Source organism: Falco naumanni, chromosome 1, assembly GCF_017639655.2.
Source record: "Falco naumanni isolate bFalNau1 chromosome 1, bFalNau1.pat, whole genome shotgun sequence".
Taxonomy (NCBI): domain Eukaryota; kingdom Metazoa; phylum Chordata; class Aves; order Falconiformes; family Falconidae; genus Falco; species Falco naumanni.
In genome coordinates this window covers 69,031,970-69,050,096 of record NC_054054.1, presented here as the reverse complement: position 1 = coordinate 69,050,096, position 18,127 = coordinate 69,031,970, and the positions used below count along the sequence as shown (strand labels likewise).

General features: G+C 35.6%; 1 protein-coding gene across 3 annotated transcripts in view; it reads left to right on the top strand.

The window, feature by feature from the left end:
- The window catches only part of AIMP1 (aminoacyl tRNA synthetase complex interacting multifunctional protein 1), a 39,340-nt gene that overhangs the window by 18,874 nt on the left and 2,339 nt on the right, over positions 1–18,127 (top strand). For 2 of the 3 annotated variants that reach the window (XM_040598222.1, XM_040598211.1), the window contains exons 2-6: positions 2,249–2,382; positions 3,112–3,225; positions 5,455–5,610; positions 8,612–8,823; positions 13,017–13,185. In XM_040598222.1, coding sequence (XP_040454156.1) covers positions 2,274–2,382; positions 3,112–3,225; positions 5,455–5,610; positions 8,612–8,823; positions 13,017–13,185 — 760 coding nt within the window. In that variant the 5' untranslated portion in view covers positions 2,249–2,273. Of the gene's footprint in view, positions 1–1,185; positions 1,205–2,248; positions 2,383–3,111; positions 3,226–5,454; positions 5,611–8,611; positions 8,824–13,016; positions 13,186–18,127 lie in introns of those variants that run through there. The other variant, XM_040598231.1, reaches the window with a different exon arrangement.

Below are 18,127 nucleotides of genomic sequence, written 5' to 3'. Positions count from 1 at the left end.
TTTACAGAAATTTATTTGACAAGTGGGAAGATGTCTACCCATTGTAATCATGTAACTTCATTTCCAGGTCTTCAGTTCATTAGCCAACTTGGCTAAAACCTATAGAATGTACCAGTTGTATTCACTTTGAAGTTTTAGTAGCATTTCTGTTGTTGTTGGCAAAGTTTCCACTGTTAGGATTGTGCTCCCCTGGGAGAATATGTAGCTTGCAAGAAATCTTACTGGTATGCAGACAGTAATACCCCAGGCTTTGTATTATGCTGTGTTGTGCCTTAATAGTTTTGTGTCTATTTCCATTTGACATCTAAATCAGTAACTTATTAGAATCACTGCTTTTCATTTAAAACCTTCAGTTTTCAGACTGCGCATGAAAACAAAATTATTTTCTTATTAGAAGAGATTAATTTTAATATTAAAATTCCTTTAATTGTCCTAGAGAGTTGATATTACTGCTCTTCTCTCCATGAGTGGGTTTTTTTTTTCTAAATGAAAAATCTGTTTGTGGGTGAGTGGAAGGTGTGATGGCAGTAATACTCTTGCATCTTTAAGCATAACAGTGTGTGTAGAACAGACCTTGATTGTATTAGATGGCAAGAAGGCAAGATGTTGGATCATTCATTGCTTTTGCAGGAGTAATATACCCCATGCATTATCTGCCTACTGTATCTCTCTCTGGCTTCATTAATTTTACTTCAAGAACTTCTAATTACGTTATTCTTGATTCATTGTCTTTTGTACTGTGTTGTGTCTCCCCACCCCCCCACCCCCCACCCCCAAGTTTTTTTAAGGTATTTATTGTGGAGAATTGAGTTATTTTAATAGAAGATCAGGTATCAAATGTAAGTTAATACTGAGAGTGAAGCAGAAGCGCTATGTTGGTACTGGCATGAGCATGATTGTATATGTTCATCTTTCAGTTATTTCTAAACCTGTTTTGTCTTCAGCATGGCTTTTGTTGCAAATCCCAACAGCAAATATTCATACATTAAAAACATTAGGAGGTCATTGTGTCAGAATAATCTTGCAATAATATAGGAGGTTTTCTGCAGTTTTGATATGAGAAAAGGCATTTTTGGGCTCTGATAAAGTTGTGGAGCCAGTGCATGCATCTGGGTTGTCATTGTCTTACCAGTTGTTCCCTTTGTTGCAGTTGATGGGCAAATACATGGGAATTATATCACTGATGCTTGTGAAGATCTGCAAGGTGTTTTTTCTTCCTACCTATAATCAGTTTTCTTGGTATACAGATGAGGCAGCTGTTAGTACAGATCCTTTCTTCATCTAGACACTTAAGTGTGAGGGTGAAAGCATTATATGCTATATGAGTGACTGTAACTGTATTTTATCATTCTGTTGCTACTATTTGAGCTTTTATGGGTAGACACAAATGTTCCAGACACAAGCATTTACATTTTGTTAGATTTCAAGAGATCAGGGATGTACAGAAGGCGTGCCTAGTTTCTGGAGCATTAGAGAAGCCCAGTAAAAGGAGCTGAATGTTCTAAAAGAAGGTTAGACAACATTTATTTGTACTCTTGCCTTTACTGATCTTCTGTGTTTCCTGCTGCTTTAATTTGTTACCTGTGTGCCTGGCCTTCCATTTTAGTGAAGCAAAATAAGACAATAGAAATTGGTGTTAAAATAACTCTGAAGGTGTAAACCTGCAATAAAAATTGTGTTAATCTGAGATGAGTAAAAATACTGATGAATTCTGATTAAAAGTAAAATACAAGTAAATTCTTAATGTAGACACAACCACAATGTATGAAATATTCAGTATATTCTGAATTAATTCGTTGGAAAAGTTTGGAAGTGGGATGTTTCTATTTTCTTAGTCTCATTAAAATTCTTCATACACATAATACATTTATCATCTAAAGCCAGGATATGGTGTTCTCCTGTCCAACCTTTTCCCTTTTTATTCCCCCCCACCCCACCCTCCCTTATTTATTCACAACTTTCTTTCTGAGAAGGTGGAATTTTTTCTGTTTCATGAAGGAAGAACATGTTTTCTGCAGCTGGGAAGAAAAGCAGTTTTTCTTCTAAAATATGTGAGAGCAGCTGTCAAACATCAGATTCTATTTGTTTCTTTTTGTTTGGGTTTGCGTTAGGAGGTGAGAGCCTAGCTTGTTCACTTAGCAGATTTTCTTATTGAGCAGCTGATTTTAGAGCCGCTTCAAGGCGTAAGAGATGGTAGCATTATTACACTATGAAGTCATTAATTTTAGACTTTCTGTTGTTTATATAGGTTTTCAGCCCGTTTCTTGGTAAAGATGGCAGCCAGCAACACAGTCCTGAACAGACTGGAGCAGAAGGGTGCAGAGGCTGATCAAGTTATTGAATACCTCAAGCAACAAGTTGCTCTGCTCAAGGAGAAGGCTAGTAAGGAATTATCTGTCTTATGATAAACTTGTTAACCAGATAGTTAACATTGAATGCTCATAGGAAGAAACAAGAACATTGGTGCTGTCAGCCTTTTAAGTGTGTTCCAAGTTTTTTAAGATAAAGCCTGTAATAGTAGCACTGCTTCTCTGTCTTGTGGTTTGTGGATTCTTTTGAAGCTGTTTATTCTAAAATAGAAAGGCATGAGTGAGGAAGGATTAAAGACACAAAGACATTATGGAAATTTGCTAGGACACGATTCCATTTTGGGGGGAGAAATGGAGTCAGGAAGAATATGAGACTATGCATTTACCTGAGTGTGTTACTACTTTTCCACCACTATGGTATTCTCTCAAGAGCATCATACCTTCAACTTGGATATTTTGTACATATCTGTCAGTGAATTAACATGCTCCATATTACAAACATGTTTGAGCTTTTTCTAATAAGTTTCTTGGAATTTTTTCTTGGGAGTCTCTTTAGGGAAGTGAGAAGCTAGTATATTGAGAGGCAACTTGAGTACATAAGTATTATTAAAAAAAATAATAATAATAGCCATTTCAACAAGAAGGGTTCCAAAACATTTCTGATGATCTGCTCCTTGAACATTTCCACTTTTTTGGTGGTTTGGTCACCATGTTTAATTTTCTTTAAAACAAAAGCTTTGTTTACCAAATGATGAATGTGAACTGTTGAAACCTGTTGTTTTTAATATAGTGTCAACTCTAGTCTTGCAGGCATCTCTCCGAGAAGAGAAGAAGCTCCGTGTGGAAAATGCTAAACTGAAGAAAGAAATTGAAGGGCTGAAACAGGAGCTGATACAGGCAGAAATTCGAAATGGAGGTGGGGGAAAAATTTCCTATCCTCATACAACATAGTTAGTTTTGGTCATATGTTGTGCTATCTTTATTTTTGACGTTTGTCTTTCTGTATATTACTGTGGCATTTCTTAAAAATTCTGGATTTTCCTAGGTTCCATGCTTACGACATTCCAGTATTTTAGTAAGCTGAAAGCCTAACGGGTGCATATGCCAAATCTTAATCAGCCATTGGAACTGGTTCTTTGTATGTTTTTGTAAGTGCCTTTCATAATTAGCCCTGAATTTGACTGATTAAAATGACTCCTTATAATACCTTAGAAACTGCTGAATGTCTTAACACTTCTTGATATTCTGAATATTTAATCTAGCATGACTGAAAATTCCCAATGGAAAATTAAACCGTAGTTCAAAGTACAGATGGGCCATGACTTATTAGAAAATCTGTGGTAATGTAAAATTAGAAACAATGTGTTTTGAATTTTTTATTTCATGTTTTAGTAAGACCAGACTTTCATTGCACTTTTTCCTTCTGTGAGAAGTTCAGCTCACACCATCATTATATAATTCAAATTAAAAAAAGAAAGAAGAAAAAACAAAACTGAAGTGTTTCAGATCCAGCATATTGTCTTTGAAACTGTTTCCAAAGAAAGACTCTTCTGCCCTCAACAGCTATTACTGGTTTTACCCACGCTGTCAGTATTGTAAACTGGATGAGAGAGTATACAGTATAGCTGGCTGCTAGCTTTCAGTCGTACTGAATGTTTTACTGCTAAAACAACACATTCAGTCTTCAAAAGGACTAGCATTTTATAAATGCAGGGGATTCTTTTTCTCTTCTGGTCATGAATAAAGTCCTTTCATGTACTAAACCAAACCATTAGTTTACATTTCTTCATTGTCTGTTAGTCTGCAGCAATTCTTGACGGGTATAGGATATTTCACAGGATCTCTGTTATGCTTGAGAGAAAAGTCTCAAGATGTATGATTTTTTCCAAGATGGGAAAGGACAAGGAAATTAACATTTAGCTTGACGCGCATCTTCCTGTATTTAGCTGGTTTATCTGAAAGGTAGTAAGACAATATTCAGATCTTTTCTTTTGAAGTAAGTTAGTGTATGTTAGCTATGATAGTATTAAGTAGTTGAGTACAGAAATTAGATGGACACAGAACATCAAAAAAATCATTTGAGTGATTTTTTTTGAAAAATCTGAGAAAATCTTCCTACAACTAGCAAGCAAAACAGTAAGCAAGTGGTTGTTTGTACAAGATATCTTAGATACATATGATTTTAAAAAGTTGTTTATAAAAACATAATTTATGCAAATCACTTTAGAGCAGGAACAAACACAGTGCAGTTCAGGAAGCGTAATAAATGTCTGAAGTGTAGAAAGAAGTGTGGATGCAGAATGGAGAAATGCATAGTAATGATGCTAAATGATTTGTCAAACTAATAAATCATAGAACAACTCGGGCTAAAAGGGACGTCAAAAGAACATCTGGCCTAACCTGTCTTGGGAAGAGGAGCCTAGATGACATTTAGTGCACTAACGATGCCTACCCAGTACAATGATGTGGTAAAAAGCCTTAATGAAGTTATTGAAGAGCAGAATGTAGAAGTGATGTGATTAGGCTTTCACGTGGTAAGACTGATAGTGAGATGATGTCCAGTATTCTGTATCAGCAGTTTAAAAAGTAACATGAAAGTTAACATGGAGAAATTAGGGAAGGGAAGAATCAACAGATTGTTTTAGGGCTGCAGGTAGTTTCTTCAAATCTGATTATCAAGGCTCAATTTCTTTAGTTAATTGGAAAAGAGTTGAGGAATGATTGACTACAATATAAAAATCATTTTCTGTAGCACATTATGGAATAGTTTCCAGTACGACAAGAGCTAGTAGCTAGAAACTGAAACTAGACAAATGCAAAGGAGAAATAAGGAGTTACTAGCAAAGATAACTAGATGTTGAAATAAACTACAAAAAGAGATGGTGTTTGTTTATGTTATGTTTTATTTAGCACTTTCTCTCATTTAAAAATTTGTAGTCAAAGGCATTGTTCTTAATTGATCAGAATAATCATATGTAGGTTGAATTCTGAAATGTGTTTTATAGTGTTGTGCTTCATTACTCAACAGTTGTGGTTTAGGTATTTCAAGCAAAATTTTTAGTTCTCTCCACTTTTATTTGGAAACTTAAAACATAAGTGTTCAACGTTCTTGTACCCCTTCTAACTTTTGTGGGTTTGATTTTAGTAAAACAGATTGCAGTTCCTCCTGGTGCAACTGTTTCTACAACTTCATTTAGAGATGATGTTCCCCCACCTACGGCAATCACATCATCTGGTTCTAAAGATCAAATTAAAGGTGAAGATGAAGAAAAGAAAAAGAAGGAAAAAGTAGAAAAAAAAGGTACTTTAGTTTTCTTAGCTGTGATAGACAGTTAAGGTATTTAATTTATGCAAGTGCTTTTATGTCAGTTTGGGCACACAAAAGATCAGTTCGTGCAGCTACAGTAGGAAGAGTCAAGTGCTAGTTCTTAAAATCTTGGAAGTACTTGAAGCTAATGAAGACCATCAAGTAAGCTACAGATTCTTACTTAAATGGGATACATACCAAATTTCTTTTAATGTCCCTGAACTTCCTTATTTTAAAAAATATAACAAAAAAAGCCCCAAGCCTGCTGCCTCGGAAAACCGACAACAGAATACAGCAAAACCAGAATACACACACAGAAAGGAGAAGAGGAAAAAGTAGAGGGGAGCGGGGAAGGAAGACGAGGACACAAAGTTCAGAGAAGTTTTTTTGGCAGACTGGATGGGTTTCTGTTCTGAGGCTTGTGTAGATTTTTTTTTTATTATTGTTATTTTTTTCCCCTTCCATGGAAACAGTGCAAGCAAAAGGAAAACACCAGCTCAGCAAAATACATTGCAAGCATTAGCAGCATAACATAATACTAAAGGAAGAGTGCTAAATCAGTTTTCTGCATCCTCTTAAGTATGCTGCCTTTTTTTTTTTTTTTTTTTTGGCGGGGGGGCTGTTCCTTGAAAGATCCTTACAGGCAGTGAAGTTCCATCAGAATTGATCAGATACATCCATGTCAATGCTGGTGAAATTGTGTGGCTAAGAGGAAGTATTGGGTGAAGGACACAGGCAGATAGGTTTTGGCAACAGGGTGGAAATGTAGAGAATATATATATGTTTCCTGTGTATTGATTTCTGGTTAATAAACTCCTTTAACAGAAGACAAGACATGTCTGTTACACTTGCACGGAAGTACACCTGTCTATCTTGTGACTTAAACTCATGTTTTGTGTGACAGAATGATTGTAAATTATTAATTTGCTATCAATTGATTTGTACAGTTTTTCAAAATTTGGGTATTATGTGGGGTACTGTATCTCTTTGATTTTTCTCATGAGCTGTGTGCAGGCTTATAGGCTATTTCATATTTTTTGATGTACTGTGGCCTTTGACATATCAATATTCCACAGAGTTGTAAATATAATAGCAGAGGCCACATGTCATATCAGGTAACTTAACTGTTTTATGCAAATATTCAGAAACTAGTAATAGAGGTAAGGAAAAATAAAACTTTACTGTATTTCCTCTCATCTTGTATAGATAGCTTAAATTTGGAAAGCAATCTATTTGACGTTTTCCTTTCAATGACTATATTTGGGAAAAGGTGAAATATGGCATTAATATTAAATAGTAGACCTGAACGCACTATTTCTGTGGAGTTCAACATCTACTGTACGTATACTATTTAACAATCAAAGTGACCAATATGTAAAACTTGTTTTTTAGTCTTAAAATATATGAAATTATGTAATACCTCAAATCCCTTTGCTTTCTGTCACCTATCTCATCTGTTTCCTCTATGGTCATTTACATATTCTTTGTTTCACTTCTTGCAAACTTAATCTGTGGCGCGTCTCTGGGCTGACTGACACTGGTCAGAAGAGTGCCGTTCTCTCTTTAGCCTGTGGCATTGAAATGGATGTTTTCTGTATGTCTGTATATATGCTAATGTATACTTTATCTTCTCTTTTCCTTATTTGGTGACAGACTTCTCTCTGAAGTGTAATAAACAATGTGCTGGAAGCTGATTTTCTTGGGTTTTTGGCTCCAGGCTATTGTAGAGAAATGTCATCAAGTGGAGAGTAGTGAGGAATGATACCAAGAATAAAGATAGCAGGTCTTTTGAAATAGTCTTAGATGTTTAATATTAACTATTTTGACAGTATTTTTTCAGTTTCTCTTCAATTATTGTATATATGGCTGGTTTTATTAATCTAATTGTAATCTATTTACAATTAGGTTAATAAAACCCAGTCATAAATGCTTGAGATTTTTTATCATAACGAGCTGAAATATTTTTGAAGAGCTAATGCTTCTTCTGTTGAAGAGCTATGTTAAAAAAAATACTGCCTGTTTATTGAATGCATTATTTAATTCCAACCCTGTATGATAGCAATGGTAAATGAATCAAATTGCATGCTCCACTTTTCCTTTTTTGCTTCCTAAGGAAGGGATCTTAGTTTTCATTAATATGTAAGCTATCTTGAACGAAAAAATTCACAGAATATGCTTGTTTTAAGTAAGCACTTCTTAGATATCGCTCAATCTCTCAGAGGATGTAATTGTTAAAAAAATCTTGAATGTGTTTTAAACAGGGCAGTCTTCTATACAAACTGGATCTAATAACTTGCTCATATTGAAAAGAATATCTAAATAAACAGCTAAGTGTGGGGAATATTGCTTCACTGCAGTTTTATGCTATACAGTGCACATGGGTGATGATAAACCCTTACATTGCCATGGATAAAGACTCTGTATCAGTGGAACCTCGTAAGCTATGAGCATTTTCACACACTGGTATGTTTGGGAGTGAAGAATGTTAGCTAAGGTCATCTTGAAGGGTTGTTTTGCAACTGTAACAGCATTGTCCACAGTCATCTGTTGCGCACTAGTAACCTGATGACTTGTGATTGTCTAATTTCCCTTTGCTGATGAAACACCATCGCAAGACTTACTGGTAATTGCTAATTATTAAAACAGTACTATTAGGGTTATTGATGTGTCCTTTGGCAGAGTGTATATGTCACTTACATACAAGTTACTACACTTAAAATTCAGGATGACTTCACTTTATAAATGATTTCCAAATATTTCCAGAAAATACCTCTGTCCTGAGGTGGTAATTACTTGCAGTAACAATCTAAATTGGAGACTGTATGATGATTCTCCATTGGAAACTAGTAATAGAGGTGCTAACTCTACTCTTCATTTGGCTTTTATGCTGTATTTGCACTTCTAAGATTGTAGCTCGCTTTTCCCTTGCAGTAGTCATATAGGCTAATTATACTTTTTAAAATGTTCATTACATGAACTGAATTTTCTTTAATAGGTGAAAAGAAGGAGAAGAAACAGCAGCCAGCAACTGGAAGTGGTGATGCAAAACCTGTAGATGTTTCTTGTCTAGATCTTCGTGTTGGCTGCATTATTACTGCCAAAAAGCATCCAGATGCAGACACTCTGTATGTTGAAGAAGTTGATGTGGGTGAAGCAAGCCCTAGAACTGTTGTCAGTGGTTTAGTGAAACATGTTCCTCTGGATCAGGTATTGAAAAAGTTACTTACTGAGAGCTTTTCCTTTCCTAAAGTGTCTTTAAGACCTCAGTCTGTTTACTAGATGTGTTTTCATTCTGCTAAATGATTTTTACAGTCATGAAAACAAAAATAAAATGCAAATGGAAGTAATGCTTAACAACATTTGCCAGTAAATGGAAAAGTACTGTTACCACAAATCAGTTTTTCTGCTTGCAGTGCTTCTACCCTGGGATCTTATTCTGACTCCTCTGTGATGCCATTGGTAGGCAGTGGACTCCTAAACCAAACAGATGTGACTCTTCCTATTAGGTTTTCTAGTATGTAGCAGGGAACCCATAGAAACTTTTTTGCTCTCATCCAGACTTTTGAAACCTTTGCCTTCCATCTCTCTTTACAACCTATTGAAGTGTTTGGTGTAGAGTAGAGCAAAGAGTATGTAAATTTAACTTGGCTGGCAGTGAGTGGCTTAACAGTGGAATACAAAATGCATATTTTTACTTCCTTGTCTGGAGTAGAGTCTGCCTCCATGCTTTTTTAATTGATACACTTCTGTGTTTGACATGGTATACGTATGTCTGTAGAACAACCTAGGACTTAAAGATTACATTTTCCTTCACGCTTCTAGAAGGTTAGTGGAAAGGAGGAATTGACTGAAGGCTGCTTCTTACATTCAAGAAAGCTGGGCAATTAAAATAATGTTGTATAGAGCAACTGCAAAATGGGTCATAAAAGAACTGATCTTGGTGTGGAAAAGCTATGTTTTCTCCCATGCCTTTTCAATCCCTATTCATGTCCTGTCCCTGTGTTAAGACTGGAAATGTAGGAGTTGTGAATGTTGTTTTTAAGTTACAGAAAGTTACTGAACTGAAAATAATGACTGAATCCAATAACTGTTCTTGCACTGATCACCTGATAGTGTCCAGTTACTGGATTTGCAGTGGGTAGAAATTAAAATTGCTCATTTTTAGCAGTCTACTCTCAAGAAAAAATATTTTAGAAGACTTTCTAAATAAATTGACAGACATTAAGTTCGTAATAGAATGCAGGGGCAGTAACAGTCCTTTCACTTTAACCTGCTTTCTGTCTGGCAAAAATAATCTAAAGTACTCATTGACAGAGAATTGGGTTTTGTTCTTGCACATTCTTCGGGAACAGTTAGTGTGTCTTGGTTTTGGCAAGTACTATTGGGCAGTAGATTCTCAGTCAAGCTTCCATATTTTTGTGGGTTTTGAGTGTTCAAAAATGTGAAGGCCTGGCATGTAACTATGTTGTATATTTAAATAAAAATGTATATATATCAGATCAAGCACTATAGATGTAATTCATATATTCAGCTATTTATGATAGAAGTGTTTGAGGCTGTAGAATTTGTATCCTCTCATACTACTTTTGGTTAGGAAGCAGAACGTGTATCTTCATTAACACTTCAGTATGCAGCACAAGTTATCTATGGGTGCAAAAACTTCTTACATGCCCATTTATATATGGTATGTTGTGGTTTTGTGCATCGCTGGTGGTGAAGCCAACTCTGAAGTTGCACCCTCAAGTATCATGTTTAGATAGATACATCTGTCATCAGTCATAAGGATATGGAGCTGAAGCATGGGGTGGACCGTGCCGATGCTGAGCTCTTTCAGGAGCTGCTGGGGACAATTGGAGAACATTCTGAAATGTCAGCAGCAATTGATAGCTTTTTGCTACTGCATTTGCTTTTTTGAGGGGAATCTCTATGTGTTTCTAACACCAATACCTGTCTCGGGCAATCATTCTTGAAATTCAGACAATTCTCAAGTATTGCTTTTTTTACTTTCCGAAATTCCCTCTAACCTAGGAGATCTTGATGTCAGTGATCAGAAGTGAAGGACAAGAATGGAGGGCATGTATCTTAAACTTAGCAGGAAGAAAAGAGGCCACCATCAGTCTCCAGAAACACTATCCTACAAGCATTCTTTCTGAGAGGGTGCATTACAGCTATATCTGTTAAAATTATATAGTCTTATTTTTATAGCAGAAACTTTTTCTTGCTACGTAGATGGCTGCATCTTTTTTCTCTCTAGATCACGGTTTAAGGACTAATGTTGTTCACCCAGGAATTAACAAATGGTACTGCAGTTCTAATTTCTTTTTTTTTTTTTTTAGCTAGAAGGATAATTACATTCTTTATACATACTTTTGAGCTTCAGTTTGTGTATTCTGCAGGCAAAACATTTCTATAAATCTTAAGGAACGATGACTGCAGCATGACCCAAAACTTATTGATACATTCAGTGTAATGTAAGACACCTTTCTTACAGCAAAGACTGTTTTTCCTCTGCTTTGGTAGAGTTACGCTTCAAGGCTATATTAAATGCTACTGTTCCTTTTCAGATATGAAAAAAATAGAAATATATGTGTAACCAAGCTTGTGACTTGTAAATTGTGTTTTGCTGGCAAACTCAAGATCCAGAGGAGCATGTATAATTGAGAATGACTTTTTCTTGCTGCTGGCATTCCAACTCACTCTGGTTTTGAAGGCATCAGCATGTTGGTTTTACTCATTTTCACTCGCCATTGCAGTCTGTCACAGTATCTGATTTTGAGATACGGAAGGATGGTTAGTTGATAATCACTTATACAGGTAACGTCAAGAACTACCTAAGAAAAAGAGCAATTTAACACTTGTGCTGCAAGAATAAGGCCTTGGGTTTTCTGTATGGTAAACTTCAGGATTGCATTGTCCTTATTTGAGTTTCTTTGCTTTATTTCTTCCCCCTCCCTTGCTTCATTCTACCAGCGTGTTGGGAAAATGCATTGTTTTATTTTGAATGTAAAGTAGCTGGGTGTCCAACCACAGAAACCGTAACAACTAATATTTTTGTTGAAACTAAATCAGTTTCTTACTAGTTGAGTTGTCAGTTTTGAAGTTCCTGGATTTCTGAAGCAAAAGGACTGGCTCTTTGGAGTACCAGTGGAGGTTGTTACTGTTCTAAGGAGATAACATTTGGATTTCCTTTGCTTATTCTCAGCTTGCTTACATATGAGACACCTCCGGAGATACCAAAGCCTTATCAGTTCCCTGTAGACAGATATTTGCTTTTCTTTGTTTCCATTTAAATGTAGAAATTTGCCCTGTTGTTCTTAACCAGAATTTGCTTTACTGGATAATAACGCATATGCAGAAGGAAACATGCACTTACTGTCTGTCTGTGTTACCTTCAGCTGCTTTTCAGTAACACCATGCATTTCTGATATAACTTTTCATGTAGTGGGAGTCGGGTTGTTTCTTCTTTTTTTTTTTTTTTTTTTAAAATGTATTTTTGCCCAATCCTGTCTATCTGTGAGGAAACTCCCCAATTTATTATTATACTGACTTTAGAGAAACTAGATTTTCTTCTATTCCTCTAGTTTATGGGGTTACAGAGAAGAGCCATTAGTAGGATTAATGGATCTGACTCTTTGTAGCTGACACATGTCAGGGTTTTACTATTTACTGTAAAAATACCTCTGAAGAGCAATGCAGATAGAATGATACCCAAACATGAGACTCTTTGATGGTTCATAAACAATGTGTTTTTTTGCACTTGTGTGAATACTGAGGGGTTTACTATTGCAATTGAAACCCTGTTTTCTGCAAACATTACATAATAAAGTAAGTCACTTCTATTAACTTTTTAAATGTTAATTTTAAATATTTTTCAATTATTTAATATCAGTAGCTATTAATTACATAACTTATAAAATAATAAATGTTGAATTTTAAACAGTAATTAAAATTAGCACAACCATCATCTTTAAAAAAAAAAAAAAACAAAACACTAAAAACTTTTGCATTGTTAGGAAGCATTTAATTAGGTCTAGTTGCTTACTTAGGGAATTGTAATTTATCTAAAGACAGTTTAAAAACTGAGCCATTTATAATAAAAAGGAAAGAAACTCCCAACCCTTGAAACGGTTTTTGGGTTTCTGAATTGCACATTTTGTATTTCCATGGTCAGTGTGTTACAATTCAGCATTTACTCCATTTTTCACTGGACAACTCTTAAGTGGTTTAAATGTTGTTTGTTACTGGTGTCGGGTTATTAAAGTTGTGCATCTGTTGCTGTGTGCTTCTCTCATCCATGTCAAGGTCTTTTCATTGTAATTCTGTTGTTATAATGAAATAATTGTAGTCCCCCAAAGCATGTGGCATTTAAGTACTCACATCCTTGTTTTCCTCCCACCAAGATGCAGAATCGGATGGTAATACTACTCTGTAACTTGAAGCCTGCAAAGATGAGAGGAGTAGTATCTCAAGCAATGGTGATGTGTGCCAGCTCCCCAGAAAAAGTGGAAATTCTGGCTCCCCCAGCCGGGGCAGTACCTGGGGATAGGATCACTTTTGAAGGCTTTCCTGGTAAGTAGATATTTGGGAAATTGGAGGAAATGGGTATGCCATGGTGACCTCAATGCTGAAGCAGATAAAACAGTATTTTAAAGTTGGCTGCCTTTTTTGTCGAGAATTTATGAATTGGTTATATTCAAACTTTTTTATTATTAGCATGCCAAGATTGTGTAAATGAAGGACTAAAAATATCTAACCACCTGCCAAAACTTGGAAAATACAGGAAGTAACTGTAACTTGAAAAAGTTGTATAGTACTTTAACATAGAATTAGCCACTTTCTCGATAAGTCTCAGTAAGTACTTCTTTTGAAATGTATGGACAAACATATTTGCCTGGTGCAAGTTACAGTAAGCAAATCTAAAGCATCTTTCCCAATGTCTTTTCCCTCTGGTAAGGGATGAAGTAGTAAGTTCCTGATTCTAGCTTCTGGCCCTAATGAAAGTGTCAGAACTCGAGTTAGGCTTTTTTTTTTTTCCGAGGAGGAGGAAGGGATGGAGAGGATTGGAGGGGGGTGGAAATCTCCTATTTATGAGAGAAACGTATAATATTCAAAATATCAGGGGTGTTTTGTTTGTCTGGGAGGAAATGACTTTTTGGGTATTCAAAGACAGAGATTGGACTTCTCACTTAATTAAATCAATAAATCTGTGGGGTTTTTTTTTCAGATTATAAGTAAGAAAATAATAAAATTTAAACTTTCTCAAAAGATAATTTTCATCCATTTTACCACTTCTATCTTCCACTCATCTAAGAAAATTATTAGTTTTCAGTCCTGCACAATGATAACTCAAAAAAAAATCACAGATGTAACGTGTTAGTGAATCTTTCCCTCCTACCCAAATGTTAGTTCATTATTCTCACAGGCTGAAAGGGATATGGTTGGATTCAACTTCTCTTGTTGCTCTCTTTCCTAGCGCTGTTATCTTGTTATCTTTATCATGGGTTTAAGTGTTTTTCATCAATAGGTGCTGGTTCATTAGGGTCCCATTAAGAAAGGTGCTCAGACTCTGTGAAGCGTCATTTAAAATGCTGTTTCTTCGAGCTGATGCTGAAAAGAGAGAATAGTATAAATAATCTTAGATTGCACAGATGATGGGAACCCCAAGTTAGTGCAGCATCAGACAGGCTTCTGATCAACATGCAGCATGAGCTATGGACAGGGAGCGAAGAGATTAACTGTTTTTGGTCATTCAAGATACTGTATTTTCGTATTCATTTTGACTGTCAGACAGAAAGGAGGCTTGCCTGAGAACTCGATGTTGCACTGTTGCGTAAAGGTGAAGACATGCAGGTGACTTAGGCACTGGTACCACTGGGAGCTGCCTGCAGGCTTCTCTTACAATCAGCTGGCTAGGTTTATCCTTTGCCCCAGGAATTCGTGCAGCACAAGACAAGTTCAGACCTACTCAGGTCAATTGTGTGGACCAGAGATGTTGATGAACAGTGGTCTTTTGGTCAGGATCACTGCATCACTTTACCTTAAGAAGTGGTCTAACTCCCAGTATTTCCCATATTGGCTAGAGTTCTCTGTGTGTACATTTATCAACAAAATATTTGGGATGAATTTGTTCATCCCAAAGTTGACTTTCATGTCTGTAGAAGATGGTGTAGCTTTCTGTTTTCTGCATATTAACCTTTTAAGCCATTGCACCTCTGAGAATTTCTAGCCATACAGCAGTGGTTTTATTTAGGAACCTCTTGGCAAGCTTTATGCTTAAACAAATTTGCATGAAATACCTTTCATAATTATATACTTATATGCATATATATAGATGTTTTTGGACTTCTTGTGATTGAAACTGATACTCTAAAGAAATACTGTATTTTGTTTGGCGTATGATAAAGGAAGCAGTGGTCTAGGTGTTTTTAAACAGGAGGAAAGCTCAGCTTGTTGTGGTTTAATGGTGTGATTGAAAATACTTTAAAATATTACTGTGTTTAAGAAGGAAATCAGTCTTGAAGCATTTTTTCCAATTTTAGTTTTCTGTATTAAAAGTGTACCAAGCTTGCTAGTTGAGATACAGAGTTGGTAATCTGTGCAGAAATCTGAAAGGCTTCAGCAATTGCCTTGACTAAAGTGTAGGAATACTCACTCATAACTTCAAGTAGTTACCCACCTACCCATGATTAAAGAAAGACAGATTAAATGTTGGATGTGTGACCTCTGTTACATGTAATGGTATACTCATATTGCATTCTGTTGCTGTAGAATTGAATGTGCAACAGCTAGCATCAAGCTGTAGAGTAAACCCTTCCAGTGTGTAAGTCTGTTCATCTGGGTTTTATGAGAAGTGGGGGAGGTCTTTTTTGTTTATTTTTTGTCTGACGCAACCTTACTCCAAACTTACATCTCAATTAACTTCATATACCTGGTATTTGAAAACAATGTGAGAGTAGTAGTGCTAATCTCTGTTTTAGCCAGAATATCTAGTTCTTGCCCATGGCTAATGATGTAAGTTTTCTGAAAGTAACTAAACTATTTGACTCCAGGGTTTTTACAGCAAAAAGGTTTTCCTAGAGCAAATCAGATATAGGAATATTGGTTTTAAAATTATTCCCAGCTGTTAAGGTATACAGGTAGACTGTTGACGTTTTGATTCTTAAAAGTCAGAATAAGCTAAAGGTGATGTGAAAGTTGTACTAGTTCTAAAGTTATGACCTGCAGTTTGAGAGACAAGGTTTTGTATACTTACATGCAAACTTTTGTCAGTTTCATTCTTGACGTGGAGCTCTGTCAAGTGCCAAATGAAGGCTCTTACAGTCCCTTTGGAAAGCCCTATATATCCAGGGCTATAGACTGTAGTCTGAAATGACTGCTGTTTCCTAATGTTTCATAAATAGCTGCTCAGAAAAATCGGTAGGTATGAGATTAAAGCTAATAATTCACTTTGAAAATATACGTAATGCTTAATAGTGCAAAGTGAGTGATGCATCTCCCAGTTACGTAAAACTTAAACAATTTTAAGACTTGTGATTTTGTTATTTTGAAGTGAGTAGGAGAAAGCAAGAAAAGCATTGATGGATGGAACTTAAAAAATCCTTTTGACATCTGCTTCTGTAACAGTTTGTTGCATACTTGTCTTTTGCGTGTTGTCTTTGTAAGCAAAGATATTAATACTGTTCATATGTAGGGTTTTTTGTGTCCTTCAGATTTTTGGGGTTTTTAAAATCTCTTTTAGCTAGAGATTGTTGCCACTTACCAACTTCTGGTGGGTTTGGTTGCCTGACTCCCCTCCTCACCTAGTTCCTTTTTCATGTTTGGGGGGTGGGGTGTTTGGTTTGGTGTTTTTTTTTCTTTTCTTTTTTTTTTTTTTCCTCCCGAGGGAGGGAAATTCATTGGGAGACTAGAAAACTGTTTCCCAATTTTTAATGGTGTTGTAAATCTGTATCTTCTACTTATCTGTTTTTCTGTTCAAGTCTTAGGTGCTTCTTAGCTGCTGTTTACTCAAAGGCAATGTGGCACTTGACTGATACTGTTATCAGGAGGATAGAATCCTTGCTATGTCAGTTGTTATTTAATTTCAGTGCTTAATTGTAAGCATTTATATTCTGATCTAATTTTATTCTCTTTTAAAGAGTAGTTTTAAAGCATAAAGATTCAGTATGAGTCCTTGAAATCAAAATAGAAAGGACAGCTGGGTCTTATTTTAGTTTGAAGTATGAAAGCCTATGAAGCAACAGAAGCAACAATAAAGCAACTCTAAAATGCACACAGCTGTTTATCAGGCAGCTTGGAATCAAGTTATTTTTAAGCCTTCTCTTTCCACCATATGAAATATTCATGAGATGCAGGCTAATTTTCCTTGGTCATTTTAGTCAAAGTAAACAAATGGTATCTTGATTCAAAGCAATTGAACATTTTTATTTTTTTCCTGCAGAAACATGAGAGTTTCCCTAGAACCATCTTGAGTGTTACAGAGGAGTGATTTGATAAGGAATGCTGTTTGTCTGGAAGAGTGTTATTTTTTGTTTGGTTATTTGGTGTCATTGCCCTTAGGGGAACTTTAATACTGTTTTATACTCCAGTACTTGAATCTTCAAAATCTGTTGGGAAGTTTTTGTATTAAGAACTTTACAAACTTTCTAATTTTCCGTTGAAAGGGTCTGATTTATAAGCCATAAAAAATCTCTCCATTGCATGTCTATACCTTCATATACTATATACTCTCATATGCTATCCCTCATATATAGTAATTGCCATAAGACAGCAATAATTGTTGGAGTTTTCACAGCCAACTGTGAAATTTTCTTTCTAATTGCAATATATTTGACACTGACAAAACTTTGCTATGCAGAAATACCACAGTAACAAATCGGTTATTTAAGTTACATAATTAAATAATTATTCTGGTCCAAGAATCCCTGGCAGTTCAGTTAATAACTATCCATTTAAAAAAAGTGCTACAACTGGAGTACAGTGGTTAGCCTGTATTTAACAGGTTTCTTTAATCAAAGCTTTGGTATATGGGTGCTTTCCTTCATTTGCATAGTTACATAGTTGCAGTGGGCTAAGTGGTACTAACTTCTTTTAAGATTATATGTCACTGCATCTTTTTTTTCCCCCTTCTTACACTGAGATATATTTTTTCATTAGTTACTAAGCTGTTACAAAGTAGAGAGGTTTCTTGCTTATTATGATGATTTCTTTATTGAAACTGGTAGACTGAATGACAATTAACAAAATTTGGGACCTCTTATTTGCTTCTTTTTATGTAAAGAGAGTGGGAAGCTCATTAAACCATTACAAGTTTATATTTATTTTATTTATAGAAATCCTTCTAAAGAATATTTTCTGGGAAGAAAGAATTCAATGAGGAGAAGTCATAGGAAAATGCACAGCCTAAAGCTCTGGTAGTATTTAAAATTGGTGCCTGTGTTAATCTAATATGAGCTCACCACAGATCCCAAGGGAGCTTGATGCAGGATTCCAAAGAAATTTATTAACATCCAAA